Raw genomic sequence first — 18,703 nt, forward strand, 5'->3', positions numbered from 1 at the left:
TAATAAGAGCAATAAATAATTATTATGGCATCTTGAAATATAAAAAAGAAATCATAATACTTGTCTTCATTTCTTGTATTCAAGTTGTTCTTAAACTTTATAATTCACATTGTCTGTCTGTCCGTCAATCTGTCGCGGTCCGCCTGCTTTGTAAGAATAAAATTTTCTCGGTAGCTGTTTCAGATAGACTGCTGAAATAGAAGATTCTTTTTAGCTATGAATAAGTTTATTTGGCCCGTCGGTCATACTACAAAAGACATATATATTTTGTTTTTAATAAAGGTTTCGTGATTTTCTATTGTTTATAACACGTTCTCTCTTTTTCTTTAAACTTATATCTACACTTTTACTAATTTTGTCCGTTTGGCCACCCAAAAATAAAACATATCACTACCATGCACAGTTAGGACTTCTCAGACAAAGGTCGTTTAATCAAAGGGTTGGCTGTCTGATGGATGTTACTTAATGTCATTGAGCAGAATTATGTACTTTCCTAATCTTTATCATCAAGTTATCATACAATTTTGTTTTATAAAATCAATATTTTGCTTATCAAGTTTGGATTTTCTACATGTGTTCTTGTTTGTTTGTTTTACCGTTTGATTTCAGAGCTTCGCTTTCATTGATGATGTCATCCTTGTTAATATAAAATTTATAAATTACGAAGAAAGTCCCTCTACACGTCAATAAAATGAGGGATGAGGAGAGGAGGAGTGGGAAAGAAAACCCCTATAAAAGAGATGGATAATACCTCATTTTTATGGCGTAACATGATGATTTTTTTAGGGACTTTCTTCGTCTTCATTACAAAAAATTAAATAAAATCTATCTTGGGAAAAATATAACAAATTTATTCTTTGACATTACTTATAAAAAAGCTAAATTCTTTTCCAGTATGTCTTCGAAACCGAGGAATATCCGCTTGATAATAACCGGTTCTCAGACATACTGAAAATCATGTATAGCATCATATTTCAGAGTCAGACAATTTTCCACGAATAATGAAATTAAAAATTAATATCATTATTGTTAGCTTGGGTCTCTGCCCCTCGGGTCTAACAAAACTGGCTTTAGTCTAATATATTTTTTTTTCATTTTAATATCCGTGGAAAGCTGTCTATCTATATTACGATCCGTTGAATAACTATTAAACATTTTTTTATATAATAAAACATCATCACAATATTTGCAGCAAATTACTCTATACGTAAGACATGTCTATTAGTTTGATAATTTTTTTCTCAAAGTACTTTCAGCAAAATTACTCTTTCCTCCTTGTTTACAAGGGGATTTTAAATATTTTACATTGATAAGACGTCTTTAATTTATACTGAATTGTTTATTTATTGGCTTACATTTTGTCTTTCCTTAATGCAAATTTAAATTGTCGGCTGCGCCCCTGGTATCTACGGGCTTAATATTTAAAAGGTAGGGAAGAGTAAAAAAAAAGCCTAAACCCATCTTAAAATTTATAAATAGAATAGCCTAAAACCTGGATATCTGTGAATGGAGAACTCAATCGGTTCAAAAGTTATCGAAATCTTAAGCTACAGACAAAAAAACCTTACCATTTTACATCATTGGATTATTCTAATTTATAAAGTAGTAAGGTTTATTAGTATTTTGCCAATGATATCAATAACAACTAAACCAATTGAGTTCTCCATTTTATGACAGCTTAACAAAGGTCTCAAAATAGTTTTCGGCTATTTATTTTTAGATAAGTCATGAGATGGTTTTAGTTTTTTTTCTACTTTTCCTTTCACTTCAAATACAGAGCTCATAGATGCTAGGGGCTCAGCCCCTAATAGTTCTATAAACTTGTTATGTCTGCGCTACTGTTGGACATAGCAGTCCTCTTTGCTAGGCTAGCGTGTTTGTGGTTGCTACTTCAGGTGCTACTCGAACCCGCGACCTTCCAAATATATTGCCTAGGAACTTCAGCTGAGACCTGAACATATTGTTGTTTAGTTATATTAGTTATGTTTTTAGGTTTACCAAAAATATCCGCTAGGTGGCTTTTTTTATTTATTTTTTTTTCATTTTTAGCAATATATTTTGGAGAGGTGATAATAATAAATTTAGAGTATAGATGTATAAACAGATAGATATAAACATTCTTTTTTCAAAGACCTAACACATTGCATAAGGTTGTTTATCGATATAAATTTTGCTTTCTCACTTAGCTGCTAGAAAGCTCATATGCTGTCATTTAAAAAAAGGTTTGAAGAAATAATCAAAATCACTAACTTGTTGGTATAAGGATTTGGGGGACCTTTATTATTAATTAAAGTCATCTGACCAATTGTACAAGAGTTAAAACAATTAAATCAAAAGATTTTAGTGTAAAGCTATTTATAAATAACTTTATTGTGGTAATACCGTCCAAGGACCTATGAGAAGCTACACCGTAAAGGAGAACCATATCGGTTCAGCGGTTAACGAGATCCTTCGGTACAAAGTGACAAATAGACAAACAGATAGACAGCATGTTACTTTATTATAAGGATTTCATTGACAGTAACAAATACATTTTATTTATGTTGTCTATATTGCGTAAAATAAAAACTGTAAACTTTATATAGACTTATAATTCCTACGGCACATTCAAATGCCGACGCTAATGTTGAATCGTATTCAAGACAGCTTTCCGCGGGTTGTGAAATTAAAAATCATAAGATCAAAAGATCAAAAGCAATATATAGGGGCCGAACATCCGGGATAACAAAATTCATTTCTTACCTCATATCTTGAGAGCCCCAAATTAAAGCCAACGGACTTAATAAACAATGGACAAAATCCATTGCCAGACCAAATATCATCGTCTTTTCTCCTATGTATTTAATAAGTAATATCATTAGTTAAATTTTAAAAATGGATAATATTCCTAGCAAAAAACGATTATTTTCCTTACATTTTGATAAAATGTAATAGATATAATGAACAATGGATGCATAATAATTAACTTTTTTCTCCTTGGTTCTAATATGTTAATGTTAAAACAATGGATCAAATGAATTATGGCTACTACCCGTTGTAAAATCATATTTCTCCCAATAATTTTTTTTATAAGATTGAATGGATATAATAAACAGTGGATGAAATCCATTGCCAGACCAAAAATAATTATATGTGTAATATCATTAATTAAACAATGATTTAATAAATAGTTAATTGCAATAATTTACAACACGCTGAATTGTATAAGATTTAATGGATAAAATAAACAGTGGATGGAATCCATTGCCAGACCAAATATCATTGTTTGGCTTAAATTAAGTATTTTTATTAAATTTTCATACCTTCTTAATTTAGAGCTTCGCTATTTTATATGGATGTTGTCATACTCTTATTAAAAGCGAATCTGTTCAATAGTTATGGTCCGTACGTCCGTCCGTAAAAGTAAGCTATAGGACAATAATATATGAGAGAAGCTTCTCTATAAGCAAGTCCTTAAAATGTAGGCATGTCCTTAAACATTATCCTTACAATTTTGTTTTGACTTTCATACATTTATATTGTGATTATTCGGTTCGTTTGTCCTGCCATTTCAGTGCTTCGTTTTTATAGATGTTGTCATCCTTGTTTTTAAACTGAATGAACCTGTCTCCAGATCAAAACTAGCAATGAGGAAAACATAAACAATAGTCACCAATAGATCTATGTACAGCTGTAATATACCTAAACCAGAGGTAAATTCTTTAAAAAAAACTTTTGTCTCACTAAAATCAGTTTGGCCCACAAAAATTTTAGTGAGGCAAAAATATCCCCTATACTTTTTCAGCGAGTCTCTCTGATTATAGTGAGGCAAACTTATATTATTGAGGCAAAAGTTTTTTTTAAGAATTCACCTCAGTTATTTAACGCATCGTATTATAGACAGCTTTCAGCGGATAGAAAATTTAATAATTATAAGATTAGTTTCCGTTTTGATAGTCCCAAAGGGGCCAAAGGGCAGTGCTTACTGCTTACATAACTAATATTAATATCTTGGTTTTTATTTTCTTATTTGTAGAAAATTGTCTAAGATACGATAGGATTCATTGTTTTTCAGTATGGCTCAGAACCGGTCCTAATCCAGATGATATTCATCGGTTTAGAAGCAACAAGCGCAGTATTTCAGCTCATACCAATAACGAAATTAATTCGGAAAAAAATCACGAAACCTATAAGTGTTTTTCAGCTGTCGTTGGGGGGCAACACATCGTAAAATTGACGACCTCTCCATTTGTCCCCCAAATATTATTTTAGATTTAATTCTCTTGTTGGTTATACCTTATTCCTGGCAGTATTTAAACTTGAAAAAAAAGAACAGTAATCTATGTATTACTTTTTTGGTGCTTTCACGCAAAATGCCTGTTAAGAACCAATAACACCCCTCCCATTATTTTGAAATAAATAAAATAGTTTTTTTTAAGCTATACGTAGTTCTATAATGTTGCGAATTTCGGACATATCTAAACTATAGAGTATTAGTTTATTATGACAAATTCGAAACCTTGAAACCTATTAAAAGTATAATATGCGGCTAAAAAATATAGAAAATTTACCTATTTTAGCAGGAACCAAATTTCTTTTGCGTTGATAATATTTTTCGTGTTCTAAAAACAATATATTTAGTAGCGAAGCTACAATAAAATCAAGTATGTCAGTACGTCTGTTGGGTGTTTTTGTTTTTATTGTCAATCTTTAAAAAGGGAAACTTTCCTCTATTAATACTGTATAATATTTTACTTTTCATTGTTTTATACAAACCTTTTAATAAAGTAATATGATCTTTGTCTTTTTGTCTGTACCGAAGGATCTCTCTATGGTTCACCTTTACAGGATACCCTATAATGGGTCTTGGGAAGGTTTATACCTATTTTGGGGGAGGGTATCACAACCCCTCAGAATTTAAATCGACTCTAGAAAAATAGAGACCTTTTGGGGCATAACAGCTAGTATAAAAAACATAAAAGCTTATTTCTAATTATCTGTGTTCAAAAAATAGAGTCATCTAGAGGAGCAGCAGCTCGTGTAAAAAACATAAAAGCTTATTTCTTTTTATCTGAGTGCAAATTTTATACATAATTGTATTGTATTTTTTAAATTCAGTTTAAATACCATAATTGTTTAAATCTTTTTATTTGAAAAAAATACTTGAAAAATCAAAATAACATTAAAATATACAGCCAGGTACTCAAAATATTTAGTTATTATGAAAACAATTTCTTATAAAATAAAATATTTAAAAGTTTAAGATTTTTAAAAAGAAACAGTACTTATATACAGGGATTGGACAATGGACGAAAAATTAACCTTTCCTCTGCCAATTTAATACAAAATTAGTAAAATGAAAGTGCAACATTTGAATTTCTAAAATTTTCATATCTGGTATCTTATCCCTTTTAAACTTTAATCCAAATTTGTAACTCTAGATTTTTATATTTTTAAAATAGTAAAAAGTAACCCCATTTTTTATTTTAGTTTAAAAATAATTTTGTTTTGTTTTGTAGGGGGAGGGGTAATTTTTTATAGGGGCGATTTCCATAGACGTCCAAGCTTTTTTTTGGGGGGGTAATTCGTTTTTTGGGGGGTAAAATGGCGCCGCAAATTTGTTCTACCCCCTCCAAAATTTTTACCCCGGGGGTAAAATTTGCTTGCGGGGGTAATTACCCCAACTAAAATCTGTTGGCTGGGGTAAATTTAGTTTACCCCCCCCCCTAAAATTTACCCCCGGGGTAAATTTTTTTGGGGGGGGTAATTTAAATTTAATTAAATATTTAGTAATAAAAATGCCTGCGAAGCGCGCAAAATTTTTTTTTATCAGATTTTTTCTTTTGGGGGAGGGGTGTTTACCCTCCCCCAAAATTGTTTAGGGGGGGTAAATACCCCCTCTTAAATGGTTGGGGGTGCCTACGGCACCCCCAGGGTAGGGGTAAATTTTAAATGGGGGGGAGGGGTAATCGCCCCATTACCCCCCCATTTCTCTTTAGAGGGTGGAGTTACCCTCCCCAATAAAAAGTTATAAATCTTCCCGGGACCTATGAGAAGTTACCCTGTTAAAGGGAACCTGATCGGATCAGAGGTTAGCAAGATCCCTTAGTACAAACAGACAAACAAACAAACATCCTGTTACTTTATTATTAGCATTAATTAGAATAAAGATCTGTCCGCCTGTCTGAAACATTTTTTGAGTGAAATGTGATTTTCTCAATGTCAAATTAGGATTGATGGTAAAGGGGTATTAAGCACCTTTAATCGCTGTATGTAGTAGGTAGAAATACATCAACTAAAAAACAACTTTTACCTCTAATAGCTACACTTTGGTCAGTCTGCCGTTTTAGAAACATAAACAAACTAAAATAAGTTAAATTAATGGATTATTATTACTTGGATGTTGCACCAGATTTTCATGTAGTTTAATATTTATTTGTCTGTAGGGGAGAATCTTGCTAACCACTGAACCGATATGGTTCTCCTTTACAGTGAAGCTTCTTATAGGTCCAGGGAAGGTTTTTATTTTTGGGGGAGGGTATCTTAACACTCACTTTAAAAAATGCCCCCCATCCCAAAAAAAATTTTTAAAAACTTTTTCTTTTCAAAACTCAAATTTTAAATGTGAGGGAGTCGAATTCTTATTCTCCCACCTTAGGACTTCTAGGACGTAGCTGCTAGTAATCGAATAAAGCGATACTCACATCTCGCTAAGATAAAGATAGAACGGACGTTTTTATAATGATTATAGAGTTGCTATAATAATTATAGGAATCATCATGCAAAGTTTGAATTCAATTGGTCAATTTTAACATGTCTCAATGAAAAAGATCCATCCCTTACATACGGGGATACATGGATAGAGATAGACAATATGATATTATAACACATATCATAGGGATAGAGGTTTATTAACGGGGACAAACCATTAATTTTAAAATTCCGATATAACTTTGTTATAGAGTAACAACACTACTAAATACCAGAGCTCGGCAACCGCGCGTTAGATGCCTGTATGCCCCAGAGAAATCAACATTTTACAATTTAAAAAAAAACAGCTGGAAGACTGAACCTGACCCAAATATGCCAATCACTATTTTCAAACGGGCTTAATTTGAAGCGCAACTGCCATGTCCTGCTAGAAATATACCTTATATTACAGAGAACACTTGTAACGTTACATAAACCAAAGTAGGCCCTGAACATTTTAATATTTTAAGTTATTTGTTAAATAGTAATTCATTTCACTTGGAAAGTGTCAAGTTTTACATATTTTATCTGATTTTCTCGGCTTTTATTTAAGATAGAAGGCTGAAACTTCTTGTCAATATTCCCATTATTATGGAGCATAATTAACCCTAAAACATTCATATCGGTCGGACTGCTTTTTAGCAGGTTTTTGGCTATTTTAATATTTTCACATTAATCTCTATATATTGTTAGGTTCGATTTTCAAATGTTTTGAAGATAAATTAAATTTCCCGTCGTTGCCTATCAATATTTGCTTCATTCACTTTGTCAATAATATTTTTAATGCTTTGCTACTAATGGATGTTGTCATCCTTGTTTATTTGTGTTTCTTTTCATAAAAAAAATTTCTGTTGTGTTAGACTGTTGGTAAACGGCTAGCGTCAGAAGCCGTTTATACCGCAGAAGATTTGTCTAATCAATAATCATTGCAAGCTTTAGAGTAGCTAAGCTCCTAGAGACTTACGTTATCCATAAATTAAAAGGTTTGTCTATAAGTTCATTTCCTCCTTTCACTGAATCACTCATACAGGCTAAATAGATTTAATTTTTTTATAAATAAAATAACATATTGTGTGTCTGTGGGTTTTTACCTAAAGAAACCTTCTCCATCTCAAAAGAAATTGCCCGAAAAATACTTTCACCTCCCTCCCTCTTCCTTTATGTGTTACGTTTTGTTATATATTTTAGTGGTGTGCCAGATCGGGGTGCGCCGAATTTCAGCCAATCACAGCGCGGCATTTCATAAAATGCTGTGCTCTCATTGGTGGAAAGTTGGCTTACCCCGATCTGGCTCACCACGAAAATGATTGAAAGATCCAGCTAAGTGCAACTGCTACACTTTTGCACATAGCAGCTCTTTATAGCTTCCCTTTAGGCTTTTGTCCTTTTTTCTAATTATATAATAGTTAGATTTATTGTCTGAATCTATAGATCTTCAAAACTACTTGTCCCCTAGTGTGTTTTAGGACAGTGTTATGAATGCTAAGGCCATAAGGTTTATGGTAGGATAACTCCAAGATGTCCAAATAGGATCATAGAAGGTGTTTGTTGATTTACTATATAAAAAGTTTCAATATATTTGTCCACTTTGGTCTACTTATTATTTTGGGAATGAGAACTTTGGTACTTTCCCACAAAGTTCCTGTTGAACACTTGAAGTTATTTTTATGATAAATAAAAGATAATTGGGGTTGTTTATTTACCATCCAAGGTCTTTAGCTGCGGGGATACCCATTACCCAATAAGTAATAAACCCCATACCTTACTTACTTTACTTGACGCAACCCAATCTTTCCCAGTTTTGTATTACTTTTGTAGGAACAAGATTCCAGTGACGTCATTTTTTTCTTTCCCGAAAAAGGGAAGGGGGGAAGAAAATCTCTTCAAAAGAGATGGGGAAAAACCCCCTTTTTTTCCATCTCTTTTTTTCTTCCCCCCTTCCCTTTTACGGGAAAGAAAAATATGACGTCACTGGAATCTTGTTCCTACAATAGTAATACAAAACTGGGAAAGATTGGGTTGCGTACTTTATTTTAAAAAGAAGGAGGTCAGGGGTGTGGGGGGGGGGGGTGAGACATTGTTCAACAGGCCCTCAATAATTTAGTTATGTATGTTTGTCTGTCTTCTACCAATCCTACCTGGATACATGAACGAATCTTGTGGTGAATTAAAGATAAAAATATTGATCAGAATCACCTCAGAAATTACTAATATTCTAAAAATATTTTATACAAGTAATTACAATTCAATTTATATTTCATTTACAACCAAATGGAAGCTTAGATGAACCTACAGATAATCAGTTATAGGGAAAGGAGTGCGGGGGGGGGGGGGAGGTTGAAAATCCAAATTTGATCGGGAGGGGGGGACGTGGCTGATAAAGCTCTAAATATCAAAATATCATCTAAAAATATTGATATTATAGCAAAAAAGTTAGCTGTCTATCTTAAATTTCAGCTATATTTCCCCTAAACATTATGGATAGACGGACATACAAAGTAGATTATAGAGTAGCTTCGCTTCTTATAAAGGTTTACCTAAGTAGAAACTCCCTTTGTCTTAAATAGTTCTGTATACTTCTGTCTAAAGACATGCTAAAAACAAGGATGACAACATTCATAAAAGCTAACATCTATAATATGGATATGGAGGAAGGATAGACGAACAATAACTTGCTAACATGAACGTTACTTATTGGTCAGTTTGTTCATTCAGTAGAAGGGGGAGGGGATAGGGTTAAGTAGGTGGATCGTTATTTTTTTCATCTACAAGTTTCACTTTATTGGAGTACATGATAATCTGGTGTAAGATCCAAGTAGTTATATATCCTTTTACAAAATAAGATTACATAATCTATAATACAAAGTAACTTGATGTATGTCTATCTGTCCGTCCGTGCGTCCAGATACAGCAGCATTGGTCATTGACGTATTTTTGATTATTTTTTTTTATTTTTGGCTTTTTAAAAAGTCATTTCTTCATAAAAAGTTAAAATTTACTTTAACTAAAAATCTTAGAATAATTAATGCAAAAAAGAAAATGAAAAGAATAGTATTTTATTAAAATTAAATCCTTATACCTTGATACTAAGAAGTTAATATTAAACATTATCTAATTGTCTTTTTAAAGTATTTAACAATGTCATTAGCAAGTAATTTTTTGTCTCTTTTTCATATTTCAAAATATATGTTAAGCGCTTTTATTCAAACCTATGTATTTCTTGAACACCTCAATAACCACCCCCCCCCCCATATATTGTTTTTATTAAACAAAAACTTAATTTTGTCCGTGTTTTATAACATAACATATCTAAATAAGCATCGTTTATCCAAAAACTATCTTTTTAGCTAAATTCGAAAAAAAATATTTTGTAATTTTATATTTTTCGTGATTTTGTGTGGCATAGCTTCTTAGTAAAGACGACCTTTAAATCTTCCCTTCCCCACCCAAATATTATTTTAGATTTAATTCGCTTGTTTGCTATGCCTCATTCCTGATAAGTATCTTGCTTTTGGTATGTGTCATAACAGATCTATAGTATAGATGTATATATAGATAATTACCATTCTCCCTTTTCAATGATCTTTTTCGTCTGCTACCAAATTATTTTCTGCTACTTAGCTGTTTTAATATAACCGACACCATTGTTTGATATTCAATGACCCAATTGAGAGACGGCACAAGGACACTTCGATGGGGAAATACAGTAATTTAACCCCTTCCCCCTCTAGTGTTTTACTGTAATCGTGTCATATAAGATTAAAATATTTTGTAATTAAATATTCTTACCTTATTAGCAAATATCTTAAAACAGAGACTAGACACACATAAGTAGAAACCCCTCCCTAGAAATACAATAATAGTTATTTCTCACATCATATTATAAACGGCTTTCCGCGGATATACAAAAGTACAATTATGAGATTAAAACTAGTTTTTTAGCCCCGAGGTGCCGAAGGCACCGGCTAAAAAAACTGGTTTTAATCTTATGAATGTACATTTCTATATTCGTAGAAAGCTGGATATAATACGATGCTAGACATAGTTTTTTCGTATGGATGAGAACCGGTTTCTATCCACCGGATTCGAATAAATACGAGAATAGATATTTACCGAATTATAGACAGCTTTCCCCTGATGTTAAAACTAAAAATTATATGATCAATTCCAGATTTGTTAGCCCGAGAGGAGGAAGGCCTGGGCTAACAAAACTGGTATTTGAATTATAATTATTATTTGTAGAAAATTGTCTACAATACAATACGATACATGATTTTTTCAGCTTTGTAACCATAATGGAAAAAGTCACGAAACCTTTACATCAAATGGTCTAATAAAGTTAAACCTGCACAAAAGTGTTAATTTGTAAGTAGAGTTATAGTAATAATAGACGAATTACCCTAGATATGTTCTTAGACACAATAATTCGTCCAACTAAAAAAGAAATTTCTAGCAGGCAAAGGCTTATAGTCAATAATAATTTCCCGAAAGCTATCTTTATCTCAATGAATTCTTAGCTGACTAACGTAATGAAAAATGAATTGGCCCTTTTAACTACAATGTATATTGTATACATGTTTTAATCACAAAAAACCCTCAAATTTTTACTGCTTTTATGGGTCTAGTATTTTCATGAATATGCAAAATAAAGCTGACATGAATAAATTACGAGTGTATAGCGTTTAAAGAAAATTTTCTATTTATATAACTGATGTCATCTTTTTTGTTTTGAACGTCAATATTTTTTTAAATATGATATCCATTACCCTGATTAATTCTTTTAGAAGTTATGCTAGATTTTAGTTATAATTGTAATTTTAATATATTAAAATAGAATGCATTTTTCCAGTATGGCTTTCAAAGCAACTTATATCTACAGGATTAGAACCAGTTCTCAGCCATACAGACAAAATATGTATCGCATAGACGTCCAAGAGAGGGGGGGGGTAAAGGGGTGATTACCCCCCCCCCCCAAATGAAGGAAAATTCTATGTAATACAATGCTATGCATAATTTTTCAGCATTGATGAGAACCGGTTCTAATCCGACGGATATTAATATAGTTTCAAATTCATACGGCAATTACACAACCGACAAACATAGCTGCAAAAAATAATTACTTACTGTTATTGTAAAAGTCAGATTGGTTAGAATTTTACAAAATGATGAATTTTCCATGTACTTTGAGAGCGGGGGGCCCCAGGTGAGGCTGTAGTTCCGCATGGGTACCACAAAATAGCAGTACACAATTCTAAATATATCAAGGATGACAACATCCATAAAAGCAAAGCACTGAAACGGTAGGACAAACGGACATTAACACTTGTATAGTGTCAGAACTGAATAATCATAATATAAATGTATAAGAGTCAAAGCAAAATTGGTAGTAAATTTGTTGAAAAACTGCTTGATTCAGGATAATATTTATGGACATACTTACATTTTTAGGACTTGATTATAGTGTTGCTTCGCTTATTACAGTATACTTTGTTGTCCCAGGAATCAATATACCAAAAATCAGATCAATCGGATGATTAGATCACATACAAATTTGTTGTTAAAAAAGTAAAAAAATCAACATGTTTAAAATGGACGTACGGACATTTTGGTGATGATTATAGAGTTGCTACGCTTTCTAAATCGTACCTAACTATTAAAGGAATCACCATGCAAAATTTGAAATCGATAGGACAATTCTAACATGCCTAAATTAACAAAAAAAAGATATCCGTTACGGACGGACATACGGACGAACGGACGGACCGACCCTAATTATAGAAAAGCTTCGCTTTTAACAAGAATAAATGTTTAAGTATAGATGTATATATTACACAACTACCTGGTCCATGTGTTAGGAACCTTTTTCGTCTGCTAGCAAATCGTTTTCTGCTCTTTTGCAGCGACTTGGTTTGTTTATATTTCCGACTCTATTGGCTAATATTCAAAAACCAATTGAAAGTGGGAACAGGGTCTTCACCCTGTGGTTAAAGATATTCTTTTACTGAACAAGGATAATTGAAACCATAATTTGTGTAGAAATAAAAGATTATATATTTTAAGAGAGGGATAAGATATATTGGAAGAGGTACCACAAAATAATAGTGCAGAAGTAACAGGACCTGTGTGTGTCTATCTGTCTGTACCGAAGGATTTCGATCTCCAAAAATAGTTCAAAACCTTCGATACCAAGGACCTAAAAACCATATCAGTCAAGCAGTTGACGAGATCTTTGTGGTACAAACAAACACTTGCTATATTTTTTGTTTAGAGGATAAATACGTACTTAGTGTTTTACTTTTAACAACAGATCTATCTAATCTTTTAATAATCAGTGTAATCTTAAGGGATACGACAACGGATAATAAATTGATATACATCTGCAATGATGATAAATAACATTACTCCTTCTATCGAATACTAATACGCGGTTGTAGAAGTCTATATACCAGTAAATTTACTGTTCCATATCCCTTTCCCTCCCTGAAAAGTGTTTTAAATCTATTTAATCTAGATTTAATTTTTGAAAAAGTCTAACACCTACATCTGTTATGTACTAAATATATTGAATATCTGTTAGGGCTCTTAATGGATATGAAATTGGATGAAACAATTTACATACCCAATTTCATTTACATGAAAAACTAAATTATTCCTTCCGTAGATTAAACTTACGGCTGGCTAAATTTGGACACTGCTAGTTTTTACCAACAATTAAATCATACCCTCCCACATTTACTCTTATTTCATAGCTTTATTTATATATTAAAATTACTCCATCCAGTTTTAGAAAAAAATTGTTAAAATTTTGGCCCCTTGTCATAATAGGGTTGATCCATGCAAAATATTTTTTTCTGTAATGCAAAAATTGCGATGGTACAAGCACTGCAAAGTTTTTAAAAGAAGGTGTCTTAACTTTATTGCTTTTTATTTAGAATAGCTAGCCGGTTCTTTTAGTAAGTAGTAGATGTAAAATGGTCCATAGAATTATACAATTGGTTTTTTTGTAGACCTCTTATTTTTGAAGTAATTTAAGTTTTTAAAAAAATAACTAAGTCGGTTTTAAGGTACTAAAACGCAACAAAATAAAAGAAGAAAACTGCATATTTAAATTCTATGGACCATTGTATATCTACTACTTACTAAAAGAACCGGCTAGCTATTCTAAATAAAAAAGCAATAAAGTTAAGACAGCTTCTTTGCAAAAAAGACCTGTTTTAAAGCTCTTGCACCGTCTCGATTTTAAAGATTTTTACAAAATTTCAATTCTAGTGTGTCAATATAAACCTGAAATTTACCAAAAAAAAATATCCGGCTGATTTATGATGCCAGATATAAAAAGCAATAAAGTTAAGACAGCTTCTTTGCAAAAAAAAAACATTTTTAAAGCTTTTGTTCCATCTCAATTTTAACAATTTTTAGAAAATTTCAATTCTAGTATGTCAATATAAACCTAAATACTTGATTTCCAGCATTATAAATCAGCCGGATATCCGTATCTGTCCAATCCGGCCCAAACCTATTATTTATGTATGAAATTTGGCAATTTTTACTTTGTAAAATTATTTGCTATACCTTTGTCCTTTATATGTTAGAATTGGAATGACCCCCATTTTTTTGGTAAATTTCAGGTTTATATCAACATACTAGAATTAAAATTTTGTAAAAATCTTTAAAATTGAGATGGTACAAGAGCTTTGAAAATAGGTCTTTATGCAAATTTTAAAAACTTTGTGGTGCTTGTACCATCGCAATTTTTTGCATTACAGAAAAAATATTTTGCATGGGTCATTATTTTACATAAATTCACCATATTATGGCTGGGGGCCAAAATTTTAACAAAATTTTTCTATTTTTCTAAAACGGGACGGGGTAATTGACATAAAGCTGATATTACCTAGTCAAAATGTCGAAAGAAATCTCGTTGATATATGACAGGGGAAATTTGTTGTCAATTTGGTTTGTTAATATTGACCTCAAATATTGGTCAGTTCCTTTATCCGGCAGGAGGGGAGGTATGTATGTATGTATATTTCAAATTCAATTATTATACATATGACAACGTTTATGTAAGTTTATAGAAGAAAAAACAATTACAATTAATCATAATGCAAGATAGAACATAAAGTCAGTCATAAGTAAATAATTGCGACTTGACACCTCATTTATGACCATTAGTCAAGTTAGAGGATTTACCCAAGCCGCTGTTTGTGTTATCTGATAAGGGAGTAAAAAAAAAACCCTTTGAGATATGATTGCAGTTATTTACACTGCATTAAATTAAATGTGACTTAACTAGTGTTTATTATGTGTTTCTATTGGAATTTGTTTGTATATATAGAAATGTAGTTATAAATGTAGTTACCTTGTAGTTATATATGTAGTTATTATTGTAGTTATAATGAAATTTTGTTAGTAAAACAATTGTAGAAATAATGAATGTCATTTAAGAGGTGATAGGGTTAAAGGGGTGTGGTGGTGGTATCGTTATTTTATCCCGCTGCGAGTTTCACTATATGAGAGGACAGGAAAATCTGGTGTAACATCCAAGTAATAATATTGATTGTCATAGTAGCCTCGGCAAACAATACACGGTTAGTTTTTTATTAAATGAATAAGTTAGGGTACAATGTTTGGCACTTTCGAAAATGGTAATAACAAACCAACAGAATACAATAATACCTTCAGAAAAATCAATAAAAATAGTTTTCATACTAAATTTTGTTTTTTATATTTTTTTCTAAAAACAAAATATTTCTTTTGGTAAATGATTATACGATATATGTCAAACATTTTATCAGAAAAAAATATTTAAAATTATAAAGTAGAAACCTGAATAATTTTTCTTGTGGAAATAGTTTTCGGCAAATGTTGATAAACATATGTCTGCTAGCATTAAGATGTTTGTACTGTCAATACACGTTGGGTTTTATTTAAAGAATTTCTTTAAAATGTTTTTTTTTTACATTGTATACCAATAATGCAATATTTGCTATCAGAAAACCCCCGACTAAGACTCGCCTACGACCCGATCTTTTAGGATTGCTTTGTAATTCACATTTTTGAAAGTCTACAGTATACACAGCAAATTCTCTATTTTTTAACTAACTTTCCGAATCATATACCTAAAGCATTTGAACTGACAAAGGTTATGCTAATATTTTTACTATTCAAGTTTATTTTATATTCTAATAAATAGCGCAACCCTCCAAGTTATAACTACTTTTCATGAACATATGATCTAAAGAATAAGCTCTGATGCATTGTCATATAAGGATATTATAATATTCATTAAAAAAATTGTTATTTTTGCATATATGTTACATTTTACAGTGTTTTGTGGCTCAAAAGAAAGACAATTAAAATTTATTTCATATTATATAGTTTAAATTGCATAAGATAACCTAGAAATAGTAAAAAAGTCCCTTTCTTTTTTTGTCGTAAAACAGAAATTAACAAAGATTTTTATTAAAAAACACCTTAGTGTAAAAATTAAGAATTTTAAATATGGTCACAAAAAGATTCAATTAGTTTATTAAATGTATCATTTTCAGCAAATGACGATTAATCTCTATTACAAAGAATCAAGTGTAAAAAGATATTCTCGTTTTAATTTTAAGCAACTTAAAATGCATTTTAATACCTTTCAATGATTTATTTTTTAAAACATTATTTTATAAAATGTTATTGATTTTTAAAGTTATATACTAGAATGTTTTTAAATTTTATTAACATTTTGTTTTAAATGTAGAAAATTGTTAATTCTAAACATTCAAAAAATGATTTTATTAAATTTTCATCACTTAAATTGCATGTTTGATGAAATTTTCAACTGATAATTCAAGAAAAATCGTTTAAGTTTTATTATATTTTACTTTGAAATGTTAAAAAAAATATATTATTGTCAAAAATGTGGAAGTTATACTTTCCTCAAAAAAGACCTAAAACATGAAAATTGACATGTGTAATGAGATTTTTTTTCTTTCAGGTTTAATTTTAAGTAATTATTGATATTTTTTGTAAAAAGGATTTTATATAAAAAGTTTTAAAACTCAAGTTAAGTAGTTGTGCTAAAAAAGGTTGCGAATTTATGCAATTTTCTTGCAAAAAAAATTTTCTAGGATTTTAAAAATAGCAAAGGGTGTTATTAGACGTACTTACAGATACAATTGCTAAGTCATTTTGGCCAAACACTAAAATAAAGTTTTTACATCTGAGGGTCCACCCGTGAATAAGTTATTTTTAAAAGTTTTATCATTAAAATGGAAAAACAAAAAATTGTCGCGTGTATAATGATCTTGGATTAACAGAAATTTAAAAATAGGACAATTACAGTGAAGCCTTTTTTATGTAACGAAATGGCTGCTTTGAAAAAGAGTAAGGCATGACAAAATTGGCCCTTACTGCATCGACCTTTATCAAGGGGGTTATATACCAGCTTCATGATGTCTTAAACTTGATTGACGGCTGAGACTTCTAACTGCAAGTGTAGAACCAGGTAGGGAGAGAAAATTAAAATGCAAATTATACTGGTCCCAAAGTGTGAACGTTGGTTTCAAACTGGATACTTTCATTAAATCCTAATTTCAATACTTAGCAGTGTAATAACTATTTTATTGACAGTAAGCTTCTTTACGGAGGTGGTAATTTTGTTTATCATCATTGGGAAATACATTTATTGATCCCCAGGGAAAAATGTAACTCACCTATGAAATGTCTCAATGCCAATGAGCCAGTTTATCGTTGTATTCATCCCGTGCTTGGATAACAGTATTACACTCAGCTAAATTTTAAAAACTCGACAATAAACAAGGAAGATTTGATTTATTTCTACGTTTTTTTTTTATTGTTGGTAGACCATATAGCTCCAGACATAAACTACCCGTTTTATATCATTACATATTATTTTGTTTTTAAAAATACATAAATTTTTATCAGATTACTAATTAATTACTAAACTTTCCTGAAGTGACAAAAAGTAAAGTCTTAATCTTCAGACGAACAGACATATTTAGTTCTACTTTGTATTATAGATAAATACTTACAATATAAGTATTAAGAATCACTCCAGGAATATCTAGAAATGTTGTGAAAAAGGTTAATCCTTCTACAACACCCATTTTCATACAACTAAAAAAAAAAAGGATGACAACATCCATAAGTAGCAAAGCATAAAATTGTGGATGAATAAACAGACGAAGTAATAAAAAGAGCAAATGTTAAGTGGTCATAAATCAAAAATAAATTTATTTTAAAAAGTCACGGATTTTAAATGGGGTTTTATATGTTTTTGTAGCAGACCAACTGACCAAGTAAATTACATACTGCATGTCATAGTTTTAATAAAACTTCACAAATGAATTATTCAATATCAGCCGTATGTCTAAAATGAGTTGCGGACGGATTGACAGACAAAGTTAAATATAGAGTAGCATCGCTACTCTTGAATTAAAGAGTAGCTTTGTTAATACAAATTTGATTAAGAATTATCCTGTAGATTTGTAAGAAGAAATATTTATATATGTTACGTTGTACCACCAAATAAAGATCTCTTTGTCCCAAAAAGTTTTAAGCTAACGATTAAAAGAATGGGGGTGGGGGTATTAAACAGTGCCATTTACAATCCATTGTCCCCTCCCTCAACTTCCTACAAATATCTGTCTACGGACAGACACAGAATTAAACTGAACCACTGAAAATCTAAATCTGATCCGACTAAAACTAAACTACTCATGTTAATCTTTAAGAGCAATCGAAATAAAGACGGAGATACTGTATTACAAGAGAGAGAGAGAGAGACACACACAGAGAGAGAGATAGAGAGAGATAGAGAGAGAGAGAGAGAGAGAGAGATAGAGATAGAGAGAGAGAGAGAGAGAGAGAGAGAGAGAGAGAGAGAGAGAGAGAGAGAGAGAGAGAGAGAGAGAGAGAGAGAGAGAGAGAGAGAGAGAGAGAGACATAGAAGGAGATATAGATA

The 18,703-nt window shown here is 31.2% G+C and overlaps 1 protein-coding gene across 1 annotated transcript; it reads right to left on the reverse strand.

Annotated features, from left to right (window-relative positions):
• Window positions 1-830: 830 nt before the first annotated feature.
• Window positions 831-17,502, reverse strand: LOC145334001 (uncharacterized). Its single transcript, XM_080179276.1, has 12 exons — window positions 17,433-17,502; window positions 11,854-11,980; window positions 10,519-10,574; window positions 9,267-9,323; window positions 8,868-8,944; window positions 7,694-7,760; window positions 7,130-7,177; window positions 6,293-6,342; window positions 4,551-4,601; window positions 3,604-3,681; window positions 2,743-2,833; window positions 831-1,951 (listed from the first exon to the last, which is right to left on the reverse strand). The coding sequence occupies exons 1-12, from the start codon at window positions 17,477-17,479 to the stop codon at window positions 1,864-1,866; spliced, it is 837 nt and encodes a 278-aa protein (XP_080035402.1). The 5' UTR covers window positions 17,480-17,502; the 3' UTR covers window positions 831-1,863.
• Window positions 17,503-18,703: the final 1,201 nt, after the last annotated feature.

The sequence above is a fragment of the Acartia tonsa genome, chromosome 12 (assembly GCF_053477335.1).
Source record: "Acartia tonsa isolate MP-2025a chromosome 12, ASM5347733v1, whole genome shotgun sequence".
Classification (NCBI taxonomy): Eukaryota; Metazoa; Arthropoda; class Copepoda; order Calanoida; family Acartiidae; genus Acartia; species Acartia tonsa.